At 35.7% G+C, this 27,649-nt stretch overlaps 1 protein-coding gene across 1 annotated transcript; it reads left to right on the top strand.

The window, feature by feature from the left end:
* Window positions 1-5,071: 5,071 nt before the first annotated feature.
* On the top strand, window positions 5,072-26,787 carry LOC132552442 (uncharacterized). The gene is made up of 16 exons (XM_060216609.1): window positions 5,072-5,135; window positions 7,060-7,301; window positions 8,602-8,737; window positions 9,555-9,715; window positions 10,762-10,888; window positions 12,133-12,277; window positions 13,058-13,212; window positions 13,737-13,875; window positions 14,083-14,301; window positions 15,643-15,758; window positions 15,796-15,836; window positions 16,247-16,307; window positions 16,784-16,935; window positions 18,863-19,310; window positions 19,639-19,763; window positions 21,500-26,787. Exons 1-16 carry the CDS (start codon window positions 5,072-5,074, stop codon window positions 22,610-22,612), a joined length of 3,444 nt encoding a protein of 1,147 aa, XP_060072592.1. The 3' UTR covers window positions 22,613-26,787.
* Window positions 26,788-27,649: the final 862 nt, after the last annotated feature.

Here is a 27,649-nt window from a genome sequence, read left to right on the forward strand (position 1 = left end):
TCTACTTCCATTTTGAGAGATGAAACTTCGTGTAATCTTAGGGAAATCCCCGACCTCGTTTTGGTGTTGGGTTAAAGTTCAAAAACGGGGACATTTCAAAGTCTAGTTAGCTTCAAAACGTGCATGAAGATGGATACAAAAATTAGGCCCAATCAGTTGAGACTTCTCTAGTGTTAACTCCACTGTGAAGTTTTCCATGACATTATCAAACCTTATCCCCAAATGCGATTTATAGAAAATCCCACTAAAAAAACAAAAAACAAAACAAAAAATCGCCCAAAACCATATCACTCTAATTTTTATTCATTAAGCCCTATATTTTTTAGACTTTTTCGCTCCATAGTGGCAACCATGACGCCCCAAAATTTTACGTCCAAAAAGCTGTGTCGCAACATTTAATTCCATGGTGACATGTCCAGCTCGTTTCAATAGTTATGACAATGACTATTATCACAGACTTCGAATTTATAATTTCTTATTAAATAAGCAGACACAGAGATGGTAACTCTTTTCCGCGTTTGTTGCAAGTTATTCAGTCCGTTTTTGCTCAAGACTCAAGTAGCATTTTGATGTCATTAAATTTTTAAAATTTCCTTTAGGTTTCCTAATCTGTTTAACTATTAAGAGTGGTTTTATTTTCACAATAAAACAAACAGCCAAAAGTCATTTGTGCATGATATTAAGTTGATATATGCCAATCGAGTTTCTGTCCTTTCAATAATAAAGAATCAAATAATGCACTGCATAGCCACCTATGTGGATCTCACTACACTAGAACAACACAAACAATCAGAGTAGACGTCTGACAATTTACAAAGACTATAAATCATTTGTAATTATGTAGTGAACATGCAACTTTATGTATATCGTGTATAATATGCTTATATCCATCTATTGGTTGACCGTATTCACATATGGCAAGTTTGTCCGATATTCTGTATGGTTAATTTTGTTTTGCTGTGAATGCTGCAATTAAATGCATACCAATACAAAGTGTGTTCAGAATGAGGGTACTTTTGACACCCTTTCAGCCATCAAGTCTACTGTAGCTTCAAGCGAATCTCGCGTCCTGCACACAATTATGTGTCCGTTGTAATGTCGATGAAACAGCCATGTCAGCAATGTAATTTCAGTAACGGAACACCCTACACTTTGAGATTTTTCATAGCATATGTCAAGATCGGTAACAGCCAAATGTAAATGAACCACGACGTTCCTAGAGCCATATCTATTTCTTCGCAATCTTCGTTCTCAAAAACGAAAGTAGCGTCCGCCTTGTTTGTTTACCCTAACAACTTCGCGGGGAATCACGCGGCTAATTCATGTAAAATTCAGTACCCTGAAGAAAACGTGGCGTATGTACACATTAAAGTGATTGTTTTGGAATTCCAAGATTTTACTAGATTTACATTAATTCAATATTTATCGAACTTCATCTAAACAAGAGGTCCAGACGGCCTGCATCGCTAACATGGATCTTTATGACCAACAGTACTATATATGTGCATATGTTCCACGTTTAACACATTTGACCCCTGTGACCTTGACTATGGGTCAAGGTCATTTCTTTTTGCAAACTTTCTTTGGCTTCATAAAAGGAACATACTGGCCACATATAATGATACTATTTCAGAAGAGATTGTTTAAACGTTTTAACACATTTGACCTCTGTGACCTTGAAGATTGGTAAAGTTAATTTCTTTTAGCAAACTTTGTAGGACATCATAAGAGAGTTGTCTAATATAATGATTCTAGGCCTCCCGGTATTTGGGGAGAAGTCGTTTAAAGGTTTATAACACATTTGACCTCTGTGACATTGAATATGGGTCAAGGTTATTTTTTCGCAAACTTTGTTGGGCTTAATCAAAGGAACCTTCCAGCCAAATATAATTATTCTAGACTTCCTGGTATTTTGGAAGAAGTCGCTTTAAGTTTTTATAACATTTGGCCTCTGTGACCTTGAATATGGGTCAAGGTCATTTCTATTCGCAAACTTTGTTGGGCTTTTTCAATGGAACCTTTCAGCCAAATATAATGATTCTAAGCCTTCCGATGTTTTGAAAGAAGTCGTTTAAAGGTTTTAAGACATTTGACCTCTGTGACATTAAATATGGGTCAAGGTTACTTTTTTCCGCAACTTTGTCGGACTTCATCAAAGGAACTTTCCAGCCATATATAATGATTCTAGGCGTATTTTATGTCATATACATGAATTTTACGAAGGCGTTCAATAAAGTTCCACACAAACGGCTGCTGAAAAAATGGCAGGATATGGAATAAGTCAGAAAGTCATAAAATGGACAGAGTAATAGACGTCAATGTGTTATGGTATACGGTGAATCATCAAAAACATACCCTGTAATCAGTGGTATACCACAAGGAAGCATCCTGTGACACGTATATTAATACCCATTGTCAAACAAGAATCGCATATGGATGTGTTTTAAGCGACATGCAAAATTTGAAATTTTGGGGCTAGATTGTACAATGCAGCAACAGTTATACAGAGGAGACAAGCAGAAAACAGAACTCGAGGCAACAAATATAAACAATATATGTGTGTACATATTTACATAAAATAGGATGTAAAGAACATCCAAACATTGATTCAGTCTGAGTTTGAAATTAATATCATGTAAATTTTATGAGAAAGTCAAAATAACAAGTATGGCTTTTATGGAAAACTCAAAGTTTAGAAAGTACATTCATTACATCAATAAACATCAGTGTTTAATTATCTAACTCGGCTCATAACGTAATATAAAGATACAAAAATATGTCCACAAATATATTTATGTCAACTACCAAAGTATTTGGTCGAGTTGCAGGTCTTATAGTCCAGGTTGTCTTGGTGATGTGTACAAAGCAAGCAGCTAAATCAACACCCACGGCCAACATAAATACATTTAAAAACCGACAAACTGCATAGCACAGTTTACACTAACGTATCTGATACATCGTAGAGCTTGATAAATTTCAAAATTTTATTTTGTATCATTATTATACATTTATTACATTTATTACACAGTAACATGGGGGATAGATCGATCATATTTTTTTACTTGAAATCTATCGATGGAACAGCTGTTACCTATATAGTTACATTTGTCAATCCCCTAAGTTTCAACAATGTTTAATTAGATTTTTGACTCGGGGGAAGGGGGGGGGACTTTCTTTCTTTTTCGATGAAAGTTCACCGTTTTCATTTTATTTTCCATACCATTTGATCGCACCCGTTCCCTTGTCATGACATGTCTAAAGTGCGTTATACTTTTCCTCAAAATTATCAAAGGAAATGAAACGGAAAAAACGTGGCCACCAAGAAATTAGCCTGATGACACCCATGCATGGATGTAGAGACACTGTCTAACCAATCAGTTGGATTGTGGGATATGAAAAATGTAAGTTTTATGTTTCCTATCTCATGCTGTTGTACTGTTTCGAAGTCTACCATTTCTGCGCTGTCAGTCGTAGCATACCGGTTTTCTACTTTTGGTACCGCTCATATTCATACTCTCTTAACTCAATCATGGATAATCATCAAAAACAAAGGAACTCACTTCTTACACGTGTCAGTTGTCATTCTCACTTCCTTGTCATTCTTGTGAATAATGTCGGGGTTTCATTCATGCCGTAGTTGATGTGAAGAAGACTCTTTCAGTTCCATAGATGTACCTGTTTACTAAGTCTTACGGAGGGAGTTCACACCACACAAGTGTAAAATACTGACCACACTAAGGTAAAGTAGAGCTAATCACGTGCTAATTACATTAGTACCGTGTTGAGAGGGTATATCAGAGGTGTGAACACTGCTGAAAAGGTATACCTAAAACTACTAGGGTAGGGAATTTCTTGCAGCCATCGTGGAATGGCAACCTAGGGTAGGGTATTAAATTAGACTGCTTTCATGAAAAAAAAACTACACATTTCTAATACTTTCAAGAACTGTTAAAAATTTGAATTCGTCAGATTCGTTAGACCACCCTATGCAATTTCTGTAGTATGTCCATTCATCCGTCGCAGGATTGTCAGATGACCGTTAGTGGCCGGGACACTTTTTATTTTTAATTAAGCTGTATTAGCTCTCACACAATAAATGTCTTTTTATCTGTGTTTTTTTTTGTATGGGGCTTATGATGTTTTCAATGATACCTCGACATCTGTGATTTTTTGCTGTTAGTGATAATTTTGTCGTAGGGGCAGATCTGAAGAGCTAAAGCTGTATTGTTCTTGTACAAGGGACGTATAATGCTTGTATCCTTAACTTACGTAGAAAACGAGGTGCTGTTTTACTCTATGGACTATTTTCTGATATCGAAATAAAACGGTTTATCGTTTTACTATTTTTTCACTTATTTTCTGTGATTCTTGATATCCGTTTTTTCATGCGGAGAAAAAAATAGATATAAAAAATCAGTCGTATTTAATTTCCATGAATGTAAAGTAGGGGTTTTATTAATTTGTTGACATCAAGAATTTGAATGTTCGAATATGCTTTATTTCAAACGTTATATCATGTATCTAAATATATTAGACATTGAATTTCTGAATACAAATGTGGCAATGATATTGTGATATTGGTTTTACTCAATACAAATGAGTCAGTTATGGGATACAAATGTAGTGAGTGAAACAAAGAACACAAAACTGAAATCCAAAATATTTACATCACGATGTTTTTTTTTTAATTCATTAGTCATCGTCGAGAACACCTATGTGAAAAATATAATATGGAGAAAATAAAATGCTAAAAAACAAAATATAATATGAATGGTGAAATATGTCCTACAAATCATAATAGATCTAATTAATGATTGACTATGAGTTCAATTGAACATAAAATCTTAATTAGATTGATTAAAAAATAAATATACAAAAAGGCGTTTATGAAACACAACTTCGCCATTCTCGCCTCTCATCGGCTGTCAAGCTGACAGAGTGAAAACGAAGGGCAGTAACTCTGGGAGATCAGAATGCAAACTTGGCCTGCTCTCAACCGTTTTCGATGTTCGCGGAAAACGTCAACTAGATGGCGCGAAACACGAAAATATCACGTGACCTTCAACAAAAAATGGATGCCCTGGACGGGATAATACGGATCTGGGCCCGTGGACATCGGAATCTGTTTGATGATGGTATTGAGAGTGATTGAGATTGACACACATGCATATCAGACCTCACATATCATTTACAATTTCTCCAAGCTGATTTATTTCACGGTCGAGTCTTTGAGACGCTCTCGCTAGTTTCGAAAAGCACGTTCGCTTCGTGACCGCACGTGATGGCCTGTACATTCACAGGACATACTGTATACTGCCAAGGTGTCATCAAAATGCATCAAACATAGCAGTTGGTTTAATTCATCACAAACTTGATGCAACTTTCTCAAAGCTGTATGATGCTCTCGTGGTGGTTTATGTCCCAGTCGGACGTCCCTTACGACGAGAGAATTGGTAAACAAAACAACATGGCGTTAGACTAGGACTGGGTGCAGTAGGTTTGCAATAGCTTGAACCAGATTGATCTTAAACATTATAGTCTCGTTTCACTAATTTACACAACCAGTAATGAAACAGGACTGTATCACAGTAAACTTTGCGTGTATATATATACAAGGATATGAAACGCACAGTGGTTAACTAAATTGCTGATGCTTGCATGAAAAACTTTGTTAGTACAACTTCTGAGCATTTTATTTAAATACTAGCAGAAGTTGCATCAGGTAAGTAACATCCTTTGAGTTGTAAGGATGCACTGAAACTTCAACACATTTACATGTGCATCCTCACATAACAGGATAAAAATCCTCTGAATCCTGACACATTGGTGTACAGGTAAGTCATGAAATGTGGTTTAAAAGTAACAGCAAGAAATATTATATTCACAATCACTGAAATATGCATTGTCTTATTTATTTACAATTCAATAAATCATGCACAGCTCAGTGTGATCAAACCACAATAAAATGATGTACAGGTAAGTGAATACCTTGATGTGTTTTTCTGACGGAAGGTTTCATTGTTAATATATAAGCAGAAAGATTGCTAAGTGGTTTGGTGTATCACTTTGTATAAGAAGCAGACAACATATTTCTGAAATGTTTGTTTGCAAATATGGGCTTTTATAAATATTCCAACCTGTGAATGAAAATCATGGTGTTTTTTTTTTTTCGATTATATTAAGAACCACTTTAGGACTTACCAATGTGTCCTGAGTTCAGAGGATTTTTATCCTCTTTGCATGCTTTGGAGTTCCGGTGGAGCTACACAAATCAAAGGATGTTCCCAGCCTGTTACACATATATTGTTTATGCAACATATAACATGCTGATGCTAATTTCAATGTTCTCAAATTCCATTCCAAAAGTCCTGTTTGACTTCTGAAATTATTGAGGAAACCCCCCCCCCTACAAAGTAGAGTGCCAAATAACATATATACCTCATAACATATTTCAAAATCAAGCGGCATATTTAATTTTAAGGAATTTGCGATATTCACAAGGAAAAAGTGTCAGATTAAAATTTATTCTTCTGACTATACATGTTTGAAAACTTGAATTATCATTTCATTATTAAAATGTCCCTTCATACCACCAATTGCAGCAAAGAAGTTGTGATGTACAGCTATTATAAGCAACACACAGGCATAAATCAATCTTTATCAAAGCAGAAACTACCTGCGAAGTGTGAAGAAAAGTCGTGTGCAATGAACCAATAACTTAACCACTTCCATTAGCCATCACTTGTGTACAGAAAAAGATAGCATTTGTTGATATCTGTAAATTTCATGAAGGCACATGATTTATACCACATTTGTTTGGATGAAATTCAATAATATAATTATGTAATGTGACAAAGCAATGTCAAGGGCTCAGCCACAAACAGATTCCACTAGTATATTTTATATACAACACAAAAAAGATGCATTTCGTTTCACCCATTTCCTTGGATCAGTAAAATTATGTTGCATCAATTGTATTGGTCAGTATGGTGTCCTGTGAATTAAAACAAATTAACTAATTTGCTGTTGCTAAAATGTATAATCTTTGCTAATTTTCAGATTCTGACTCTGGCTCCTATGCAGATTCAATGGACTCCCTAAATAGTTTTTTCGATGATCACCCATATTTGCATCCATCCAGACCAGATGTGCGACATTCAAAATTGCCTAACTTTCAGAAGGAAAAACCGAAAGAAGTCCTGAAATTGATGGATTTGGCTGCCAAAGTGACAGCTCAACACTATTCCTGTGAGAGTATTGAGACTCATAACCCTCCTCTTGATGAAGCTTTGTTAAAAAAGGTAAGGAAGGCACTAAATGTTTTATAATATTAGCTTTATTAAAATGTGGTTTTACTGGCTTACAGACCAGTTTTAATTGCTTTAAATAACTTAAGCAATGGTATTCTTATTTTTCAGTCAATAAAATTGCCAATCTTGACTGAAACATCAGAGTTTCATACAATGATACAAAATAATCTCACCAAAATGAGGATCACTGTTAAATATATAATCAGGAAACTTAGAACTCTTTGCTATTTCTGTGCAGTTGATTGTGAATTACAATCACTGACTATTTAGTGACATTTTCCTGTAATATTGTCCTGAATTTTCTGAAATCATGATTCATTTTCTTTCCAATTCTTCTTGGATACCAGGAACCTCTTATACTCAACTGGCTATCACAAGGTTTCTATAAAATGCTTAGTTATTGATTAATGTAGTAAAAATACTTGTAGTGTCAGTACTGGGTTGCTTGTGTCATTAAAAATACATTGTTACATTGTGTTATCTCCCTTTACACATACTGTGACAGCATTTCACTTTACAGTGTTCTCGTTTCGTTTCATCCAAACAGCATCATTAGTCAGATTATTACACAGAAAAGAAGATACATGATCCCACTCTTGTGATACTTATAAGGGATAAGCCTACAGGGTTTTAATCCTAAAAATATATTTCTTCTGAAAATAAATCATAATTATTCATGATCAATCAATGGTTGAAAACAAATAACATACAATCTTTGATGAAACTGATAAATTAGTACACCACTTCTGATAAAAAAATGTACCTTACAGATTTTTTAAAATGCCCTTATTACCATAATGAAATTGGAAACACAAGTCTGCAGTATGTAATTATTTTGACATGCTTTGGATATTAAATTGTTAATACATATATTCTTTACATTGATTCAGTGCCAAATTTTCAATCTGTGTTGTCTTCAAGTTACATAACTGATTAGATTAAATGTTAAAACCATCCTTCAGTCATTGAATTTCAGATTGAAAAGCAACATTGACAACTAGCCAAACAATTTGGTCCTAGTTTACTTTCTTTTTCCAGAATTATTATCCTTGAACTTAAAAATATCATTTTGTGCTCAGTTTGTTAGTGCTGGATATGAACTGAAGTTTAATTAGTAGTTAGATTTGATTGTCAGCCTTGTCAGATAATATCTGATACATTTAGAAGTTTTTAGTAAGCCTCATAAAAAGCCAATAACACCAGCTCATTACTTCTCTCTTGTCAGCAGAGGCTTTCAAAGTTTCTCACCTTTATTTGTGCATATTTCAAGTTGATGTGCTATTGATTGCAGGTTTCATTCTGGGCTTTCCCTCAGGATGAGAAAAAGGTAAAAATATATGCAAGGTTAAGTCTAAAATCAGAAGAAGAATGGAGGAGAGGAGAAAGTTTTTATGAAGAAGAAAGAATTCAGGACATCAGACAAGTTGGTTAGTAAATAGTTGTAGTAAATTAATGCATAAAAAGTTTAACATATTCTTTGTTTAACTGATTGATTGATAGATATAAATCTGGTTCTAGTGAATAAAGTCAGGCTTCTTAAGGCCAAATAAAATTAATTCTTAGTTTTTCAGGCACCGCCACATCTTAATGTCAGTGCCACATCAGCCGTTTTTATTGGAAAATGTGATAAAATGAAAAAGAAAACCGCCGCATACAAAATCGGCATTACCTAGATAAGCTGGATTTCTCCAGCATATACTGTCAGCGGAACATGCTGTTTTGAAATTTAGTTTCCAAACAACATTTCCGCCCATGCCAAAATGGTGGTGCTATCAGTACAAATAAGTGTAGGGGCAAAGATTATACTCCCATGGATCATTGTCTCTGGATTCAGTGAGTCTTGTACTGTTTCTGAGCTGTTCTTAGCCATTCAGCAGGGGAAGTTAGACATCGCATGGGACTTTCCACAGCAATAAAAAAAAAATAAAACATGTCGGCAATGGTTGGCAAAACAAGATTAATTTTGACAATTTTGCTTGAGGGAGACCTTGATATCCCTATCATTTTCGAAAATAAAATGCATACCAGCCTTATTGTTTCCTAAACAAATAAAAATAAAAAAAAAAAAAACTGCCACCCTCAATGATTTTTAGAAAAAAAATGGCCTGAGAAATTAAGAATTAATTTTGTTTGGCCTTACAGTAGGAACTTGCTACTGAACAGCTGTATTTTATTAATTGACAATTTTATTCTGTTAAAATACATGTTATCTGAAAATGATAATGATTTCTTCATGTTTTGTAGGGTTTATGGTATCGGCTATCATCAACAAGCAGGTTTCCAAAGTATCTGTGACATTTGAAAAACAACAGATTACCTCTTCAAAATGTGCTATATGTCCACAAGCGATATGGTGTCCACATATCATTGCTGTCATTCTCCACAGAATTCGATATTCAGATATGGTGTGTATAACGGTATTTCAAATAGTCAAATGGCTGAGGTGACAGAAAACTCCTGTTTACACTGTGCTGTTGATTGTGATTATCAGTTAGGCCTGTTTTTACTGCTCTATATGATAAGCCCTTTTCTTCCCCAGTGTAAAATATTGTAGGAATGTTACTTTACAAGTTGATATATTGACTACACATTGTGTGGTTATATTTTTCATAGTGATGTAGATCATACAAGTATGATAATGGTATTATCTGACAATGGTTTTTGGACCTTTAACCCTTTATACAGCACCAAACAAAATATTTAACTTATCTGATGGAGACATTGTTCATTGAAGATTGACACTATTTTCATCAGTTGTTTATGGGATACATACACAGCATGACTTGACAGAAATAAATAAATAATAGATAAATAAAAGCATTTTAAGTATTTATACAATAATCAAAAACCAAAATCCCAGATTCAATTTCAATGAAATTTTGCAGAAACCTTCCCCACATATACACAGATTCGGGACTTCCCAAATAGTAATCTCCAACACAAAGCTGGAATATTAAGTTGAAAAAATAAACCCCACATTGTCAACTTCAACACAACAAGAACAATTTTAACAAGGATTTATTTTTTAAAATTTGAATTAAAACCTTTATAATGGGGTAATCTAATGGACAAAAATATCACCCATGGCCACACCGAGAAACTGTATACTGCTACACAAGCCTACCGTCAGACAGGGACTATATCAGGCTGTATATAACATTATGTTACATCCCAGATTTGAGGGGCAATGTGCAGTAATACTGTTGGAAACTTTCTCTGTATTCAGTTGGACATGTGCAGTGTAAATGCTTAAAGTTACAGAATGGTTAATGCAATGTACAGAATGGATATGGTTCAGTTATATCAGAGTCAAGACTGTTAAGCCTGATTCACTTCTACAAATCAAACCCTCCCTAAACTGGCCAAATATTCATGTCCCATGAAAAGTTGTCCTCTTGTATATGTTATAGACAAAAAAGGTTGACATTTGTGGTTATCTCTGTCTTAACAGATTTCTGTGCATGCACCTGTAACAGAGACGCTGTCTACTCTTACACGAGACCAGCTGCAGAAGCTACTACAGTATGCTATAAATGAGGACCCAGCAGGCATCCTCGGAAGAGTGTTTCAACATATTGGTATGGACACTTTAGATCACTTTGAGGAGTTTCCATTAAGTTACATGACAATCAGTAACGTTCAGTCAGTATGAATAGGCAAGTTGTTGGTGCATGTGATGTTTTAAATAAAAACAATAATAACTGTAATGATAGTTGGAGCCCTTCTGGTCTTATTTCACTCTTAATTGGAATTGTTTGATAGTGATATTGGCAGTGTTTGGAAACATCATGAGATCACGTGTGTGTAAATATTGAGAGTGATATTTGCAGTGTTTGACTACATCATGAGATGACAGGTGTGGTCACTCTTCACATCGACAAATGTTGTAGTTAGCAGGCAGTGCAAAGTCCAATATGTTCACTATGGCTGCAAATATGGAAATCACAAATTTCTGAGATGGTGCTAAACCCAATATTTTCACTCTGACCACCAAGTAGGAAATAACATTTCAAAAATCTTCTACAGTTCCACCAGCTGCATTAAGTTCAGATGTGCTGGGAGGAACGATCATGATATGGTGGTCTTCACCAAGTGTTGTAGTTTTTCAGATTGATTCAAGTTGGCAATGGAGTACCTATTGTTCTTTGTACCACTATAATACTGCTGAGTATGAATACTACACTGATAAAGGGGTCTTTTTGTCATATCATTGTTTAGACCCATAGGCCTCATTTTAGATAAAATTATATCTTCTTTGTGATAATTATGTCGTTCTAAGTCATTGTAAACATTTTCATGTGTAATACCAGCTACAACGAATTCACCTGGTTTAATCAGTCAAACCTTATGGGATCTTTTACCACTGCAATCTCTTAGAAAGGGATGTAAAACATGATACTGTAGCAAAATTCAACAGGCACCAGTCAAAGAGAAAATGAAATTGTACATGTTGCCAATTCTGATATTGCATTATAATTGGTCAGTCTATGGATGCATATCCAAATATCTACTGAATATTGCTTACAAATATGAATGAAGATATCAAGTTCATAAGTACTTGGTACTGTTTCAAAGGTTGGTTCTTCATCAAGAGGTTAACTTTCAAACAAAACTGTTTTGAAATTGACATGGAAAATGTTAATTCTGATGGAACTCAATGAATTACTCCTGTATGTTTACTGGAATTAACTGACTGATTTTGAAATAAACACAGAATGCTTGATGAGCTATAAAGGCCCCTTGACATTATACTTCCAATTAAGAAACTGCAAACCAAATTCCCAAAATAACTACAGACTATAATTATACTTTTTTCTGACAGATGCTCTGAGAGATGCAACATCGAACATGAACTGTGTACAAGGAGCCCCAGATCCAACATTTGGGGTCAGTAAAGATGACAAGTTAACATGGAGCCTCTCCTTAGATTTACTCAAGAAGAACTTAATGGATGACCTGAGGCTTGGGTAATATTTGTAAACAAACTGTTAATGGATAAACATTGCCCTTTGTGCAAAATCATGTGTAAATTCATAAGTAAGTGTGCTTTACTAGCTTGAACACTTGCATCTTTCTACAATCATTTTATTTTCTGCAATTTTTAAGGTGACAGTTGATAGCTTCACTACTGTTGTTTATCTTGAAGTAACATGCTAGTCAAACTTTGACCTGAGCACTAGGAGGGCTGCAACTGACTGAAATACCTCATCCTTATGAATGAAAATGACTGACCCAGATCATGTGGCTGTCCAAGTCTATTAGTCCTTTAATATAAGTATATTGGCCTTATACTCCTATGTTCTCTAATTAGACTAATTTTAAAACATGAGTGCTGTACCAAATTGCAAACCTTCTTCTCCATTATGAATGATTAGAAATTGCCTAGATTTGGTATGAAGTATTCATGGGTAAAGTGGACCAATTTCTGTATAAACTGTACATCCCAGCCCCCTAGGGCAGGAGGGTTGGGCCCAATTTGGAAATGTAAGTTTCTTCTAAGTCCATCTTCTATACAAGGATATTGTCCCAAGTTTGGTCTGAAGCAATTTTAATGAATAGTGAATCTGAACTCTGTTCGACCACAAGTGTGTGAACCGATAGGATATCATATCAGAAATTGTTTGTCATATTTGAAATTCTTCATTAAATGGCTGAATAGCTAAATTAGCCAGGCGAGCGATGCAGGCCCCTTGGGCCTCTTGTTTAAACATGTCACAATGTTGACCTCTGATCTCTTCTGTTTACAGATATCGGAGTTATCCTGATTCATGTAATATTGTTGAAAAGATGAAATCCACATTCTTTGACCAATATTTTCAACGGGTAATGGAACTTATTGAGAAAGAAGAATCTGGTGCTGCAGGGGAAGTGCTGGTCACTATTGCTGAAAGTGTTCTAAATGGTATTTAGCTACTCGTGTACACCTATTTTCCAATAAGATATTTTTAGAAACTGATTAAAAAGAGAAAAGGCCAATCACTATTTGATATGTGTAGTTCAAAATGCTTTTCATTCATGGTCCATCATCCATCCTTGTATATGCCTGTTATCACCAACCTACTAGAGTTTGTAATATCAGGAATATTTAAGGAGATGTTTGTCTATCTGATTGTCTTCAAATTATCATTGTGTTGACATCATTGTCAATGCCTGTGGTAGATTTACTTTATCTTTTGAAATTAATGTGAAAATGTAATAGTTCTTAATATGAAAATATGGAGGTATATCTTGCTCAACAGAAGTGACTTGTAAAGTCTTTACTTCATAGATTTCATGATGATTTCCTAACAATGAAGCCTCTGATAGGGGAAGAGAGTATATATATTGTATTGTTATATTCTGGGAGCTGTACTATTTACTTTGACTGGGAATAGACCATCCTGATTGCATTGTTTACTTCCAACATATAAAGTCTTCTCTCTTCAGTTATCCACAGCCAGCGATCTCCAAGCAACATGTTGAAAAGGATATTGTATGACTGTGAACGACTCTTCAGCTGCTTCATCGTGTCCTGTCCTGATGAATTGAAGCAGCAGATTCTCTCTAAAGCCATCATGCTAAATGAGTAAGCCTCATATGTATTCAGATTGTCTCATTCATTTTAGTATTAACAGTTTGGTGTTAACGGTCATCTGAGTGGTTTTCTTCTGTGATGTTAGACTAGTTAAAAGTATTGTAAGAGTTCCAAATGAGATGTTACTTCACTTACATTTACATCAGCCATAGCAAGGGAATTGGTCATCTGAATGTGTGTTGTTTTTTTTTTAAACAGAAGAGCGAGACGATTAACTCCAAACATAGAGTTCACCAAACCTAGTTTATGGGCAGAGATAGGGTCTATCAAACTGCCCTGGGAGGATGATAAAGACGGTGTGATGGGAGAAGCATTTAGAGGTTTTCCATTCTATCAGACAGTCTGTGCTAGTCTGATCACCAACCCACCTCAGTCACTACAGGATGTGCTTTGCTGCAGATGTTCTATCACCAACAGGTAATATCTTAGTCCCTACAGTACCTACTCTGCTGTCCCTGTGTCAGATCTTCTACCACTCACAGGTATTAATTCAGTTCCCTCATGATCTACTCTACTGTGGATATTCCTCCCCAACAGGTATTACTTCACTCCCTACAGAATCTGATCTGCTCTACCCAAACAGTTATTTTTTCAGTTACTAAAGGATCTGATGTGTCAGATATTTTCCCCCAACAGGTATTACCTCAGTCACTACAGGATCTGCTCTGCTGCAGATATTTTCCCCCAACAGGTATTAAATCAGTCAATACAGGATCTGCTCTGCTGCGAATGTTCTTCCCCAGCATGCATTGCCTCTGTCGCTTCTACACCAAACGGGTATTACCTCAGTCATGACAAAATCTACTCTGCTGCAGAAATTTAAAAAATGTATTACTTGCAAACATTTGGCTTCAATGACAGACGAGGATTATATTCTCATCTAAAACTATTTTTCATGCTTGCCTCCTGCTACTACACAAACATCAAATCAGTTGTGTTGTCAAAGTGCTGAACTGTTGTGAAAGTCCAACCTGCCACTTAGCATCTAGTATAGATATATGTACACATACTGCTGTACAAATAAAACTGCATTATAACTTGACTGCTGTTACATGTAGGTAAGGTTGGTTATTGCAAGCAGTTTTCATACTGCAATATATTGCAATGTTCAGTTCAAATGAATGACCTTGGCCCACTTTCAAGGTCACAGGGGTCAAATATGTTAAAATATACAAAGGACTTCATCTCAATAAGCAAAAGTCTATGAGTGCCGATATTGGGTCTGTAGCATGCTGGGAGGAAAGGGACCTCAACCCACTTTCATAAGGTCACAGGGGTCAAATATGTTGAAATATACAAACGACTTCTTTCAACAAGCAAAAGTCCAAGATATTGGGCCATGCTTGGAGTATTGCATTTCACTTCAGTATATCTATATAATTTTTTGTTGAACAAACGTATACACAGAAAGTACTAGCTAAATTAAATGCAGTGATGTACTAAAAAATACCTAATTTTGGAAACTGGAAAATTTTAAAGTTCTGAGGTTAATTACCTCAAACAGTTGTAGAAGAATGTGGTACCATATATTGCGATACTGAAAATAATATAGCAATGTGTTGTTACTAATATCTCTATATATTGACTTTTGTCAACCTCTTTGTATATTAAGTATGCCTTAGACTCTGACATTATTATGTGTAGACACAATATTGACTTGTTGAACTTGAAAATTTATGCCTTTTTTTACAGTCATTAACACATTAAAATATGATAAAGATAACTTAGCCATGACACATGTTCAATTTACTTTAACAGCAGTTATGAGGAACCTCTGCCTGTAATGCTGATGAGATTGGATTGTTTCATGTGTTTGGAACCCACATTGTCTGGAAGAAAACTGCAAACTTTAACAGCAGTTATGAGGAACCTCTGCCTGTAATGCTGATGAGATTGGATTGTTTCAATTAGGGATTATGATACTGAAAAAACTTCTTGCACTCTCTCTAGAAGTAAGTATGAGGTAAAAAGTACTGTTCTCTCTCTTCCATCTATTTCTGTTAATTTGTTACATCTATGTGACAGATGTTAACTTTGAAAACACGAGGAGGGCCAGCTGCTTTTAATTTTAGTTACATGTGAACAAATTCACGAGTCTGATTTATTGAATTAACATGATGTTCTTGTTAGTTGATATAAATACAAGATTTGCTTTGTTGGACTTAAACTCGCTTGAAGTGTTTAGTGTTTAAAAATTATGTACCAAGCTGCCATTAGTGCATAGCACCACAAACCTTATATTCCATAACTGCTTAAACAGAGTCCTGGAAATATGAAATGTTTTTATCTGTGAAACATATATTGTGTATCTTTAACAAGAATTTATTATTTTTCTAGTAAAGCATATCTGTCTTATTCTCAGCTTTCAATTCTGGGGACAAAAGTGTCTACAACTGACACAGGCGCTGGTGTACAACCTGATGGTAGGTTTCTGTACCTGTGCACACTAATAAAGCCATATTTTTGTAACAGATAATTAGCTTTATATGTTTATGATGACAGTATCATTTGTAGCAATTATTACCTATGAACTTCATGTTATTTTAAGAATTTTTATTTTCTTCAAGTTGATTCCTAATACACCAAATTACAGAATTGTTTGAACATCATAAAGACATGAAAGCTATTGATGTTTTAACATTGGTTTTTAGTATCTTTCTCCTATAGAAAATGATTAAAAAGAGGTGTATCTATTACCTCAATATGTATATGGGTATGATGTTTATATAGGAAAGTTATCATGACATTTAATAGTAATTCCTTGAGAGTTACCCAAAGTCAGGATCAGCAGGGAAACTGGGGACAAACATACTGTTTTTTGGCCCTATTTGAGAGATTTGTTAATTGGTTTGATTTTTGGGAAATATTTTAAAAATTCAAGTGTTTTTGAGGGTTGTAGATGGGCCAAGTGAAGAAGGACCGACCAGGGCAAAGCGAAGAAAACAATCCACTAGAAAAGGGAAGGCCAAGAAATCTACTGTACCTCATAAGGCTTCAGTGTCTAGCCTTACTCAGCACGAGTTATGTGATCAGATAGAAGGACTTACAAAGGTAGTGTTAGTCTTCTTTAACAAACATTAACCTTTGCATTGTACCTTTTTTGAACTGATTCGCATTCAAGATGGCCGACAGGTGGCCATCTTGGATTTTGGAAGTAAACGTTTGTTACCGCTATTTCTGGAAAAGTACTGGATGGATCTTTCTCAAATTTCATATGCAGTTTCCCCTTGGTCCCTAGTTGTGCATTGTACCTTTTTTGGACTGATTCGAATTCAAGATGGCCGACAGGTGGCCATCTTGGATTTTGGATGTAAAAGTTTGTTATTGCTATTTCTTGGAAAGTACTTGATGGATCTTTCTCAAATTTCATATGCAGGTTCCCCTTGGTCCCTAGTTGTGCATTGTACCTTTTTTGGACTGATTCGAATTCAAGATGGCAGACAGGTGGCCATCTTGGATTTTGAATGTAAAAGTTTGTTACTGCTATTTGTTGGAAAGTACTGGATGGATCTTTCTCAAATTTCATATGCAGGTTCCCTTGGGTTCCAAGTTCTGCATTATATCTTTTTGGACTGATCCGAAATCAAGATGGCTGACAGGCAGCCATCTTGGATTTTGAGAGTAAAATCTTGTTACTGCTATATCTGAGGAAGTACTGGATGGATCCTTCTGATATTTCATAGATATTGGTTTCCCTTGGTCCCTAGTTGTGCATTGTACCTTTTTTGGACTGATTTGAAATCAAGGTGGCCCACAGGCTGCCATCTTGGATGTCTACAGTAATACAGCACAAGCATATTGTCCATTATCCACCTGTAACTGACTGCTATCTAATAATACTTTGGGATCTTTTTCAAATGATATTTGCTAATAGGTGCTTAATAAAAATATCTTGTGCCATCATTGAGCACATTCAATGAAGACCAGTTCATGAACATTTACAACACCTGTAACACACAAAAAAAAATAAACAAATCTTCAAGAACTGAAAACAGATCCTCAAATGGTGGGTGCCAGGATCCCTCTGGGATCTCTTGTTTATATACAGAATACAAAAACTGTTGTCAAAATTTGTATTTTATATTTACAGTATACAATAACTGTTAGTAAAATAGAATTAACACTGATTTTGGTGTATGTCTAAACTATTTCACTAAAAGGAGCTGTCCCCAAAGATACATTGATTCTTGATATTTCTCTCAAGTATTGCTGTTGTTTGGTCTTTACCACCAATACATAATCAACTTGTGTGCGAGATAGTTACATCTCAGAAATGGTAGGAAAAGTGTCCGAATTAATACAGGCTTCTCAAAAAGTCCTTTCTACATACTTCTTTCTTGGAAGGCGGTTCCAGAATTAAATGTATTGGGGCATCGGACGGCAGTTGAGTTGTTTTTAGTGGGTGGTTGGAACAACACTAAAATGTATTCTATGTTTGATTGGTGCCATTACAAACTGAATTATATGGATGACTGGTTCAAGGGGAACCCCAAAAAATTCAAATACATGTTTTATACCCGATCTGAAGATTCAAGGGAGATAAATTGTGTGGTTTTTGAATCGTCTGTATTGGTGTGTTTATGCATGCAGAAATAGGAAATAGTAAGCTATCTTTTTCGCATGGTTTTGTAAAATATACTGACATTATTATATCAATTTTGGGGGGGAAAACTGGCTATATTTTTGCTCAGGGATGCAACATGTATTTGGCTGTGAAAAAGTGCAGTAGAATGAAATTTTGTGAGTGTCATGTTAACATGGAAAACAAAATTTGGTGGGGGTTGCTTGAAGTAACAAATTTACGGGATATTGGATTTGGCAAATTGTAGACATGTACACACATACACATTTAATTCTGGAACAGCCCTTACTAAATACCTTAGATTCAGTCCCTAAGGTATCAGGTAAAATTTTAAAGATAATTTTTGATTTTGTAATGTTAGGAAATAATTAACCAATTTAGGCTTATTAATTATAGGCTCAAATATCCTACTGCCTGCTGTATGTGAGCTACACTGTGAGCAAGACACTGGATGAACGTCATTTAGACAGTGAAGAAACACCGATATTACTGGATGCAATTCTGCGTGCTGTTGAGTTAGGCAGATTCCGAAGTGTAGCTCCAAAACTTGAGATAACAACAAAAGACTACAGATGGCTATTGTTCTTGGAGAACAAAATAGAGGAAACTTTCACAAAAGTTGCTCCTATATGGCTAGAGAGTGAAGGAAATGTGACAGATATGTACATGTCGGCTTTATTTGAGAGAGGACTACAGATGTATGGAGACAATGTGCCTGTTTCCCTCATAAGCATGTTGCTTTGTGTTGGAAAAAAGACAAAACAGATGATTAAACTATGTACAGATACAATCTGTCATTCCTTGCATCCACTCGCACTTCTAACCATTCCAGACAGTAGCTATGGTAATAAGAAATTTCTTTGAATCATATGGGATCTGTCCTTCTTAGTGCTGTATTTTGGACATTGATGTTAAGAAAAGCTTCAATTAGCTGTCGATATAATTATAGTATAACTGTGGCCAAATAAGAGAAATGAAAGATAATGGTTATACAATGGTGGGCACAAGATCTCTCAGTGATTTCTTGTCTGTGAAGGGAACTTCAGGATTATTGTATACTGAAGTATCAGATAGTTTAGTTATAATAGATGTTTATTTATTTCCCTTACAATATGTTGTTTTCACCAAAATCATAATTTATAATGTGGCTTGTACATTTGATCATATTGCAGGATATAGATCTGAGAACTACAACAACAAGGACAATCTTGTGAAGAAGTGGACAAGTCTTATCACTTGTGTGTTTAACTTCTGTACAGCAAACTCATCAGCAAAGCACAACTCGATACTAACAAGGGTAAGATACAAATCAGATCAATCAGTCATAGAACTTACGAACATTCCACGAGGCAGCCTAAAACCAACAAAATGCTTACTAATGAATGGCTTCATTAAGGACTCCCGACCATTTTGGCCAAGCCATGTAGCTACCTCATGTATACCCTTACTTTTCCTTTGCCATCTTTTTTACGAAGTTGCTTTAGTTTTCACATCCCACAAAGAGATGCAAAACACAAGTTATTTCCTTTGAACTTTTGGATTGGAGAACCAATGCACATTCGTAAGAATAAATTGAAGTTTTACATTAAGTGTCTCTTGAAGAACGCATGCTATTCCAATCAAAAAATAAAGATCCATTGTACACTTGCACCGAACAAATAAATTTTATGAATTTTATTTTCAGCCCACTATCATCAGATGTCAGGCTTTTCAAATTTCCTTGCATCTATCCATTAAATTCTTTTTATTGATATTTCTGAAGAAAGCTTTATAGGTTCCTCTTGCTCCCTAGCTCTGCTTTACCCCACTTCCAGACTGATCCAAGAATCAACATGGCCAACAGGCAGTCATCTTGAATTTTAACATAATAGTTTGTTTCTGGAGAAGTACTGGCTGGGCGGCTCTTTTTCAAATTTCATCAAAAGATTCCTCTTGATCCCTAGCCGTGCACTATCCCATTTGTTTTGGCTTTGTCTATAGGTATATGATTGATCTTTTTTCAGATTTCATATATAGGGACCCCTAGGTCCCTTATTTTATCCCTTTTAATTATGGGACTTATCAGAAAAACAAAATGGCTGACAGATGGCCATCTTGGATTTGACAAAGAATGTCCATAGCTCTGCTCTTTGCATTTTGAGGTTGCCAGAAAAGCAAAATACTGATTGATGACCATTCTTTACATGACAGTGGAAGATTATTACAGCTGTTTCCTGATAGGAAATTTCAAATTCTTATAACAAGAGCAGTTAAGAGGAAAAAAGAGAAAAGCAGGAAAAAGATCCAACTTTTGAAGAGCAACTGAATATCAAACAATGATGGGTGCCAAGATCACTCTGGGATCTCTTGTTTGGTGTACTCAAGCTTTCTGAGAAAAAACTAGTCTCTAAAGCTTATAGCTTGTTCTTTTCACTTCACATTTAGTTTATAGTCATTTTGAAAAGATTACTGAGGAAGAAATCAGACAAGTTTTCCTCTCTCTCCTCTTTTAAAGTGATATTTTGGGGAGGAAAATGTAATATTTTATGGAATATTGAAGATTGAAGAATTTACAAAGTTTTCATTTCATATTTTGCAATGCATTAATATTTAAACGTAACACATCTAGGGGATTTTTGAGGGGATCTTTTTGGGGTCTAATGTGGGCCCAATTCCCAATTGGGATATATGACTAAAATATATAGTTTACATCATGAAATGCCCTTTCCAACTGTTCAATTTTCTTTTGAAAATGTGTTAAATAAGTCCTTTCAGAAATGAGTGGAAGAAGGCACTATCTGTGGTGATGCCATCAAGTGCCATATTGTTGATAAGTTAAACATTTGATATTTTGGTGTTTGAAAAAGATATTGAAGCGCAATTACACATAATTCTGGTTCATCTTTCACCATTTTTTATACCTTTGGAAATATAAAGGAAACATGTCTAATTTATTAAGATAACTGATCTGATGATCAGTCTTTGTTTTAGACTGAAGTGTCAGTTGGTGGTTTTTGTTCACTGAGATAACATACTGGTGCATCCTACTTTCAGATTCTGAAGCATTTAGGGCAGGTTGATGACTGTGACTACTTGATGGCTGCCTACAGTGTGATTCGGGGCTTTCAGTCTACTCTTGTGGAGAAGGAACACATGGTGCTACTGGTTAAGGTAGTTCTACAAGGTGTCCATTACAGTATATGTGGATCTTGGAACAACTTCTTCACCTATTCACCAAGTACTTGGGACACCCTCACCAAACTTGGCAGACAACTGGATATGGAGTTTCCCAAGCTCATCCTACCTGTGTGGCTAAAGCTGTGCAAGTTCTATAACTCCTCTCAACTCAAAGGTATCATTGAGGTGATGAAGGATGCAATAAAGAAGGAAGCCATGCTGCCGACAGAGATGACAAACATGCTTCATAAGTACTTTGAATCAAAATTTCGTCATGATGAAGAGTGTTGTGACTTGATGCACTTTTTCAAAATCACCGATAAAGGCTACCAACAGGCCCTGAAAAAGATTTCTGCAAACTCTGAAAATTACACCCCCAAAGCACTCCTCCTCATTGCCAAGAGACAAGTTGAGGAAACTCCTACCTCAAAAATCAAAGCTGGAAATATCTTTCAAAAAGATGTGTTCAATTTAATTAGACTTGCATTTAGTCGCCTCCAGGTGCTCAACAAAGACTACCCAACGAAATTCTCTTACCTTGATGCAGGAACTCTCAACTACCTCAAGTATTTTTTTGAGAAACTTGCAGAGAAAGACAGTCAAGATGCAGCTTCTGGAAAACAATTTCAGAATTTCATGACACACTTGTCAGGCAGCTTGAAGGGAGATGCTGAAGTGCTTGTCACATTCCTAAGATCTTTGGAGAAGACTGAGCACATGCTCCCAAAAGCTAAGGAGAAGCTTGGAACAAAGCTTATTGATTGCTTCCAAAGGCAGTTTGACTATGAACTTAGGCACTGCAATCACACTTGTTATCACCGTGTTCTGGGGGAAATGACGATAGCAAGACAAACATGTATACAGTTTGTAGACAATGGTGCTATGCTATTTCGCACAGCTGTCACAAACTTTGTCTCTCTCAAACACAAGGGTAAGAAAAAATTCATCAAGCTCATGGATGAGTATTTCAAAGATTTGAATGTTGATTGAACAATGTGTGAATTTGTGTGTTTAAGGGTATATATTCGGTACATTTGAGAGTGTCCAAATAACTTATGGATGCTGTATGAATTATACTAGTGCCAAAGTATATGACATTTGCATTGTTAGGTCATCTGAACTGAAGCGTCAAGATGACCTATAGGCATCATGCTTTGTTAGTCATTGTGCATAAACTTTTCTTTAAAACCGTATTCCTTTTTCGTACCTTGATGGATTTCAACCAGATTTGGTCTTATGCATCATAAGGTGAAGTTTATCATTTCTTAAAATCAGAATTTTGATTCGACCTCTAGGGGCAGATTAAGGGGACCCCAAAGGGGGAGATGCTCAAATTAGATTTAAAACCCTACTCCTCCTTTCTGCCTGGTTGGATTTCAACAAGCTGTGGCCTGATTCATCAGTTAGGGTAGGCAATTATTTCTTATGTTCAGAAAGTTGATGTGACCCCTATGGACCTGGGGGCCTGGGGGAGGACGTAGCTCTAAATGGGGAAGCTAGTCAATGTTCTGCTTCAAAATGCTATTTTCTTAATGCTTAAATCGATTTCTACCAAATTTAGTCTAAATCGTCATGGAGATTGAGGATTCAAAGTTGCTTGACCTCTAGTTAATAGGAATGACCTTGATCTGCTTGAAAGGTCACAGGGATCAAATGCATTGAAATGCTTAAATTACTACTTCTCAATAACTAAAAGGCCCAGGGTGCTGATATTGGACCAACTTTCAAGGTCACAGGGATCAAATGCGTTAAAATGCTGAGGCAACTTCTTTTCAATAACCAAAAGGCCAAGGGTCTTGATATTGGGCCTGTAGCTTGCTTTTTCAACAAGCAATATGTTTGGAGAAATGGCAATTGTTTAGTGCATTTATAAAGAATATAATTTCAAGATTGCAGAAAATGAAGATGTAAGCTGTAGAGTAATTACACGATTTATTTTAAGCCTTTTTGCCCCTTTCATATATAGGCCTTTAAAGTCAGATGACCGTTAAGGCCAGTGGGCCTCTTGTTAACTTATGACATTGGTTAAGCTTTAGTGCAGGATTACTAATTGTAATGGAGATTGTGTGAGGATTTTTTTACACAGATGTGTTGCATCAAGCAATCAAAGTAGATGTTATGTTGTGATATTATATGTCCGAGTTCTGATCAAACTATGAATTTGATTTAGACAAATATGTTGATGGGTCTGCCGATGCATGTAATACATATTCATCCTCAAAAGACCAGACATTTTAATAAAGTCAGCTCAATGCTGCAAAGATTTTGTGTGAAATATAATTGAGAAACTGTTAATTGCTCAATAACTAGAGAAGTTATTCGCTGGCAAAGAATTGTGCACAGGCAATTTTATTTTACATACTTTCTTTCAAAGCTTTACCACCATTACATGTATTTGATAGAAATATGTTACACACAATAGCACTAAGGGATAATTAGCACAACCTCAGAAATGATGCTAGAAACGATTGACCTTGCAATCAAAATATACAATTCTTTCTAATTTATAGTCTCTTTATCTGTGTCTATCTGTGTAGAGGGATAAGATATGTTTTGTGTTTTTGGATTTCTAGCATAATAATTAGTATGACAAGGACATTTCTGCTGTAGAATCTCGCCCCCTTTAAAACTTCTGTGATATCTATTTGATTACCTACAATTAAGAAATTTTGTCGTGTAACATACAAATTAAGTGACAAAATGACTTCTGCTTTGGAAATTGATGTTAAGTCACCAAAAAAAAGCTGGAAACTTGCTTCTTTCACCTTAAATTGAACTGGAAGCCTTACCTTAGTTGCTTCTGGCAGGGTCTATTTGAAATGCCATATATTTCATGGGTATGGAATGATACAGTGCTAATTCTCTTGAGATGTAATATGCTAGAATGATAGGTTCTTTGTTTTTTTTTCTTTCAACATTGGAGGTAAAATGGTGGATCTCAACTGGATAGGGAATGGTGTAGTTTGCAAACACCAGGCTTGTATTTTTTTTTTTTGTCCCAGTGCTTAGCACCATTAACATGATGTGATAGATCCCAACCCTCAACCCCCATCCCAAAGCAAGGGAACAAGGAATTTTCACACTTGTACAAAGTGTAATATACCTTTCCAGGGTAGAATGATTGTGTCCTACCCCACTAAATACTGCATCTTCTTTGGTCCATATCACCTTTTGATCTGTTGAATTATTGAAATTAGCCTTTCTTTTTGCAACAAATTTCAGTTTTCATTCATGTTTTGTCTGCGAGATCATGTTTGGTTTATCTTCACTTGTGCTTGTGTTGTTAGGCTATTTTTCTGTAAGCTGTGCCCATTTTGGTATTTAATTATGACTATATATGGCAGTGCAACAATTTTATTGGTCACAGGGAATCAGCTAGCCTGTGATTGATTATTTTAGTTTTTCATTACTAGCTAAAAGAAAGAATAAACAAACATTGTATTTGGGAAATAGTATCCTTTTAGGATCAATTTAAATTACCCTTTTGAGAAGATACTCATATGATTCAAATACACATTTTTGTGGACCCCTGCTCGTGCTAATATAGTTCAGGTCCTCACATTTCATTGTATTGTGATCACCTTTCTAGCAGTTTTATGCCCCCTGCGCTTGAAAGATAAGTGGGGGGCATATTGGTTTAGTTTATCTGTTGTGAACCTTAACCTTGTCCATAACTATTGCACATTAAGAGGCAGGACTTTCATATTTGGCATGTGATTTCCTTGTGATAAGACCAAAATTTCTGACCATGTGACTCTGAAAGTGACCTTTGACTTACATTTGAAAGTTTTGAACCATAACTATTGCACAGTAAAAGGTGGAGCTTTCATATTTTGCAGATATGTTCTTTAAGACAGGAGTTTTCAAGTGGTACCAAAATATCTGACCATGTGAACTTGACTGACCTTTGACCAATTTTTGGAAAATGTTGGCATTTGCCATAACTATTGCATCAGAAGAGGTGTTGCTGTTATATATGGCAGTTGTGTTGGTTGTGAAAAGGCCTATCCAGTGGGACCAAAATTATTCACCATTTGACCTTGACCATGACATTTGACCTTCATTTGAAAAACTTCTACATTGGCCTTAACTATTGTACTTTAGGTAGGCTTCATTATTATGTTTCCGGAAGGGAGAACACATAGTCACCGCTTTGTCTGTCTGTCATAATTTTGTCCAGAGCTGAACACAAAAACTATAGAAGGTATTAACATGAAACTTCATAGGTAGATATATCTCAACAAGGAGAAGTGCAGTGAATGAGAACTATCACTCTCTTATGCATCATTTCTGAGTTATTGCTCTGTTATTTTTCATACTTAAATTTTGTCTGGAGTCTCGGGAATCAACAGGAAGCTTATTACACTAAAACTATAAGAGGTATCAACATGAAACTTCGTGGGTAGATAGATCTCAACAAGGAGAAGTGCAGTGCACTAGAAGTATAACTCTCTTATTGTCCTTTGTAATTTTTCATACTTAAATTTTGGCCCAATCAGGGAGCATGTCCAGTCTCTGACGGCTCTTGTTTTACAGAGTTATGCCCCTTGAAATTCGAAATTGAATTGTTTCTTCTTTTTGTTCATTAACTCTGCAACAGGTGCACATATTGAACAATTTGCAGTTTTGCATAAAACCACATTTTTTGCATGTGTGTAAGATCTACATGGTGGTTTGCCTCAGAGGTGATGTAGAAGACTTTCAATTCTTAAATGGAGTTTCAGTCCTTGAGCGAGTTAACACTACATTTATGGCAAGTTGTGATTACTAGTATTTGGCTTTACATAGCTTCTAATCCCATCATTTGCTGATCTCGGTTTCTTTACACAGCACAATTTTAACATCCCTCTTCAAAGTTTTGTTGCAATCAGGGCATAGTGTTTCATAAATACATTATTTTTTGCTCCACACTATTACTTTACATAACTTACCATAATAAGTGTCCTTTTAGATAAAGAATGGCTTCAATATTGATTTTGTTTCACATTTGTTACATTTAAATGCTTATATTCCATTTCATTATAAACCTATCTGAAAGAAAATGTCTGAAACTGTGTAATTGGATGAGGAAGTGTTATCTAGTCTGTCTTGGTGTAGTGATGCTTGTGGGGATAAGAAGTTCAGCAGGAGCCAACATATCTCAATAAAAGTTATTTGTTAATGAATGTGTTGTTATGTTATTACTTTAAGATGTTATTAGATTGTATTATTTCGTCACTAAGTATGACTTTAGTATCTTATATGTAGGTCTCGTCCAACAGTCGAAAAATTTTAAGACTGCCGTATCTCTCCGACTACAAATCCATACCTGGTGATACTCCCACAACTATGGTAGTTGTAGTGGAAATGCCAATTAAAGATGTCAATACCTTTAATACACTGTATATATATTGCCTCCTTAGGTTTACTGAACGATAAATACAGTAATTGACAGCACCAATCAAAGAGCAGTATTCAACCAAAGTTTGGTGGTGCCATCCTTAGTCTAGGCAGACTTCTAGTAGCACAAGATCCCTCTGTGGCTTTTCAAAAAAGAGAAGGCGTGATAACGCCGGTCCAAGGGTCTAGGGATAGTGTCATACTACACAATTTTTTATAAGGTATTAGACGGACTTCAAAATTACCCTTACACGAACCGAATCTAGATGTGCCCCCAACTTTCAGCTTATGGACATGTTTCAACTGCTGAAGTTAGGATAAGGCACTTTGAGGTCCTGGAGCCGTCTTCAAAACTAATATAATCAAACGATCACCCTTACAGACAGTTCTATCCCACTGAGGGGGATGTAGGTCACACCCTCGTGTTGCCAGAACACTGACCTTCGTCGGTGAGACATTACCGGGACACGGGAGGAGTCACGAAGACGGAAAACCTGTCGACTAACCAGCCAAGCATGCGCAGGAGTAGTTTAAACGTTTGGATATTATGGTTATTATTACAAACACTAAATGATTAATCCAAGGCACTCGAGTTTCGCATTGCAGTTCTTGCCTGTCGATTGTACAAGAATGTTTTTCGTTACCTGA

This window comes from Ylistrum balloti, unplaced genomic scaffold (genome assembly GCF_031769215.1).
Source record: "Ylistrum balloti isolate Yb309-2 unplaced genomic scaffold, AGI_CSIRO_Ybal_v1 Utg370248, whole genome shotgun sequence".
NCBI lineage: Eukaryota > Metazoa > Mollusca > Bivalvia > Pectinida > Pectinidae > Ylistrum > Ylistrum balloti.

Bases quoted from the DNA above. Each gene is read 5' to 3' on its own strand.
- LOC132552442 (XM_060216609.1), top strand. From the start codon at position 5,072: ATGGATGCCCTGGACGGGATAATACGGATCTGGGCCCGTGGACATCGG. The intron at 9,716-10,761 runs GTGTGTATAACG...CTGTCTTAACAG, and splicing joins GAATTCGATATTCAGATATG to ATTTCTGTGCATGCACCTGT. The intron at 12,278-13,057 runs GTAATATTTGTA...TTCTGTTTACAG, and splicing joins ATGGATGACCTGAGGCTTGG to ATATCGGAGTTATCCTGATT.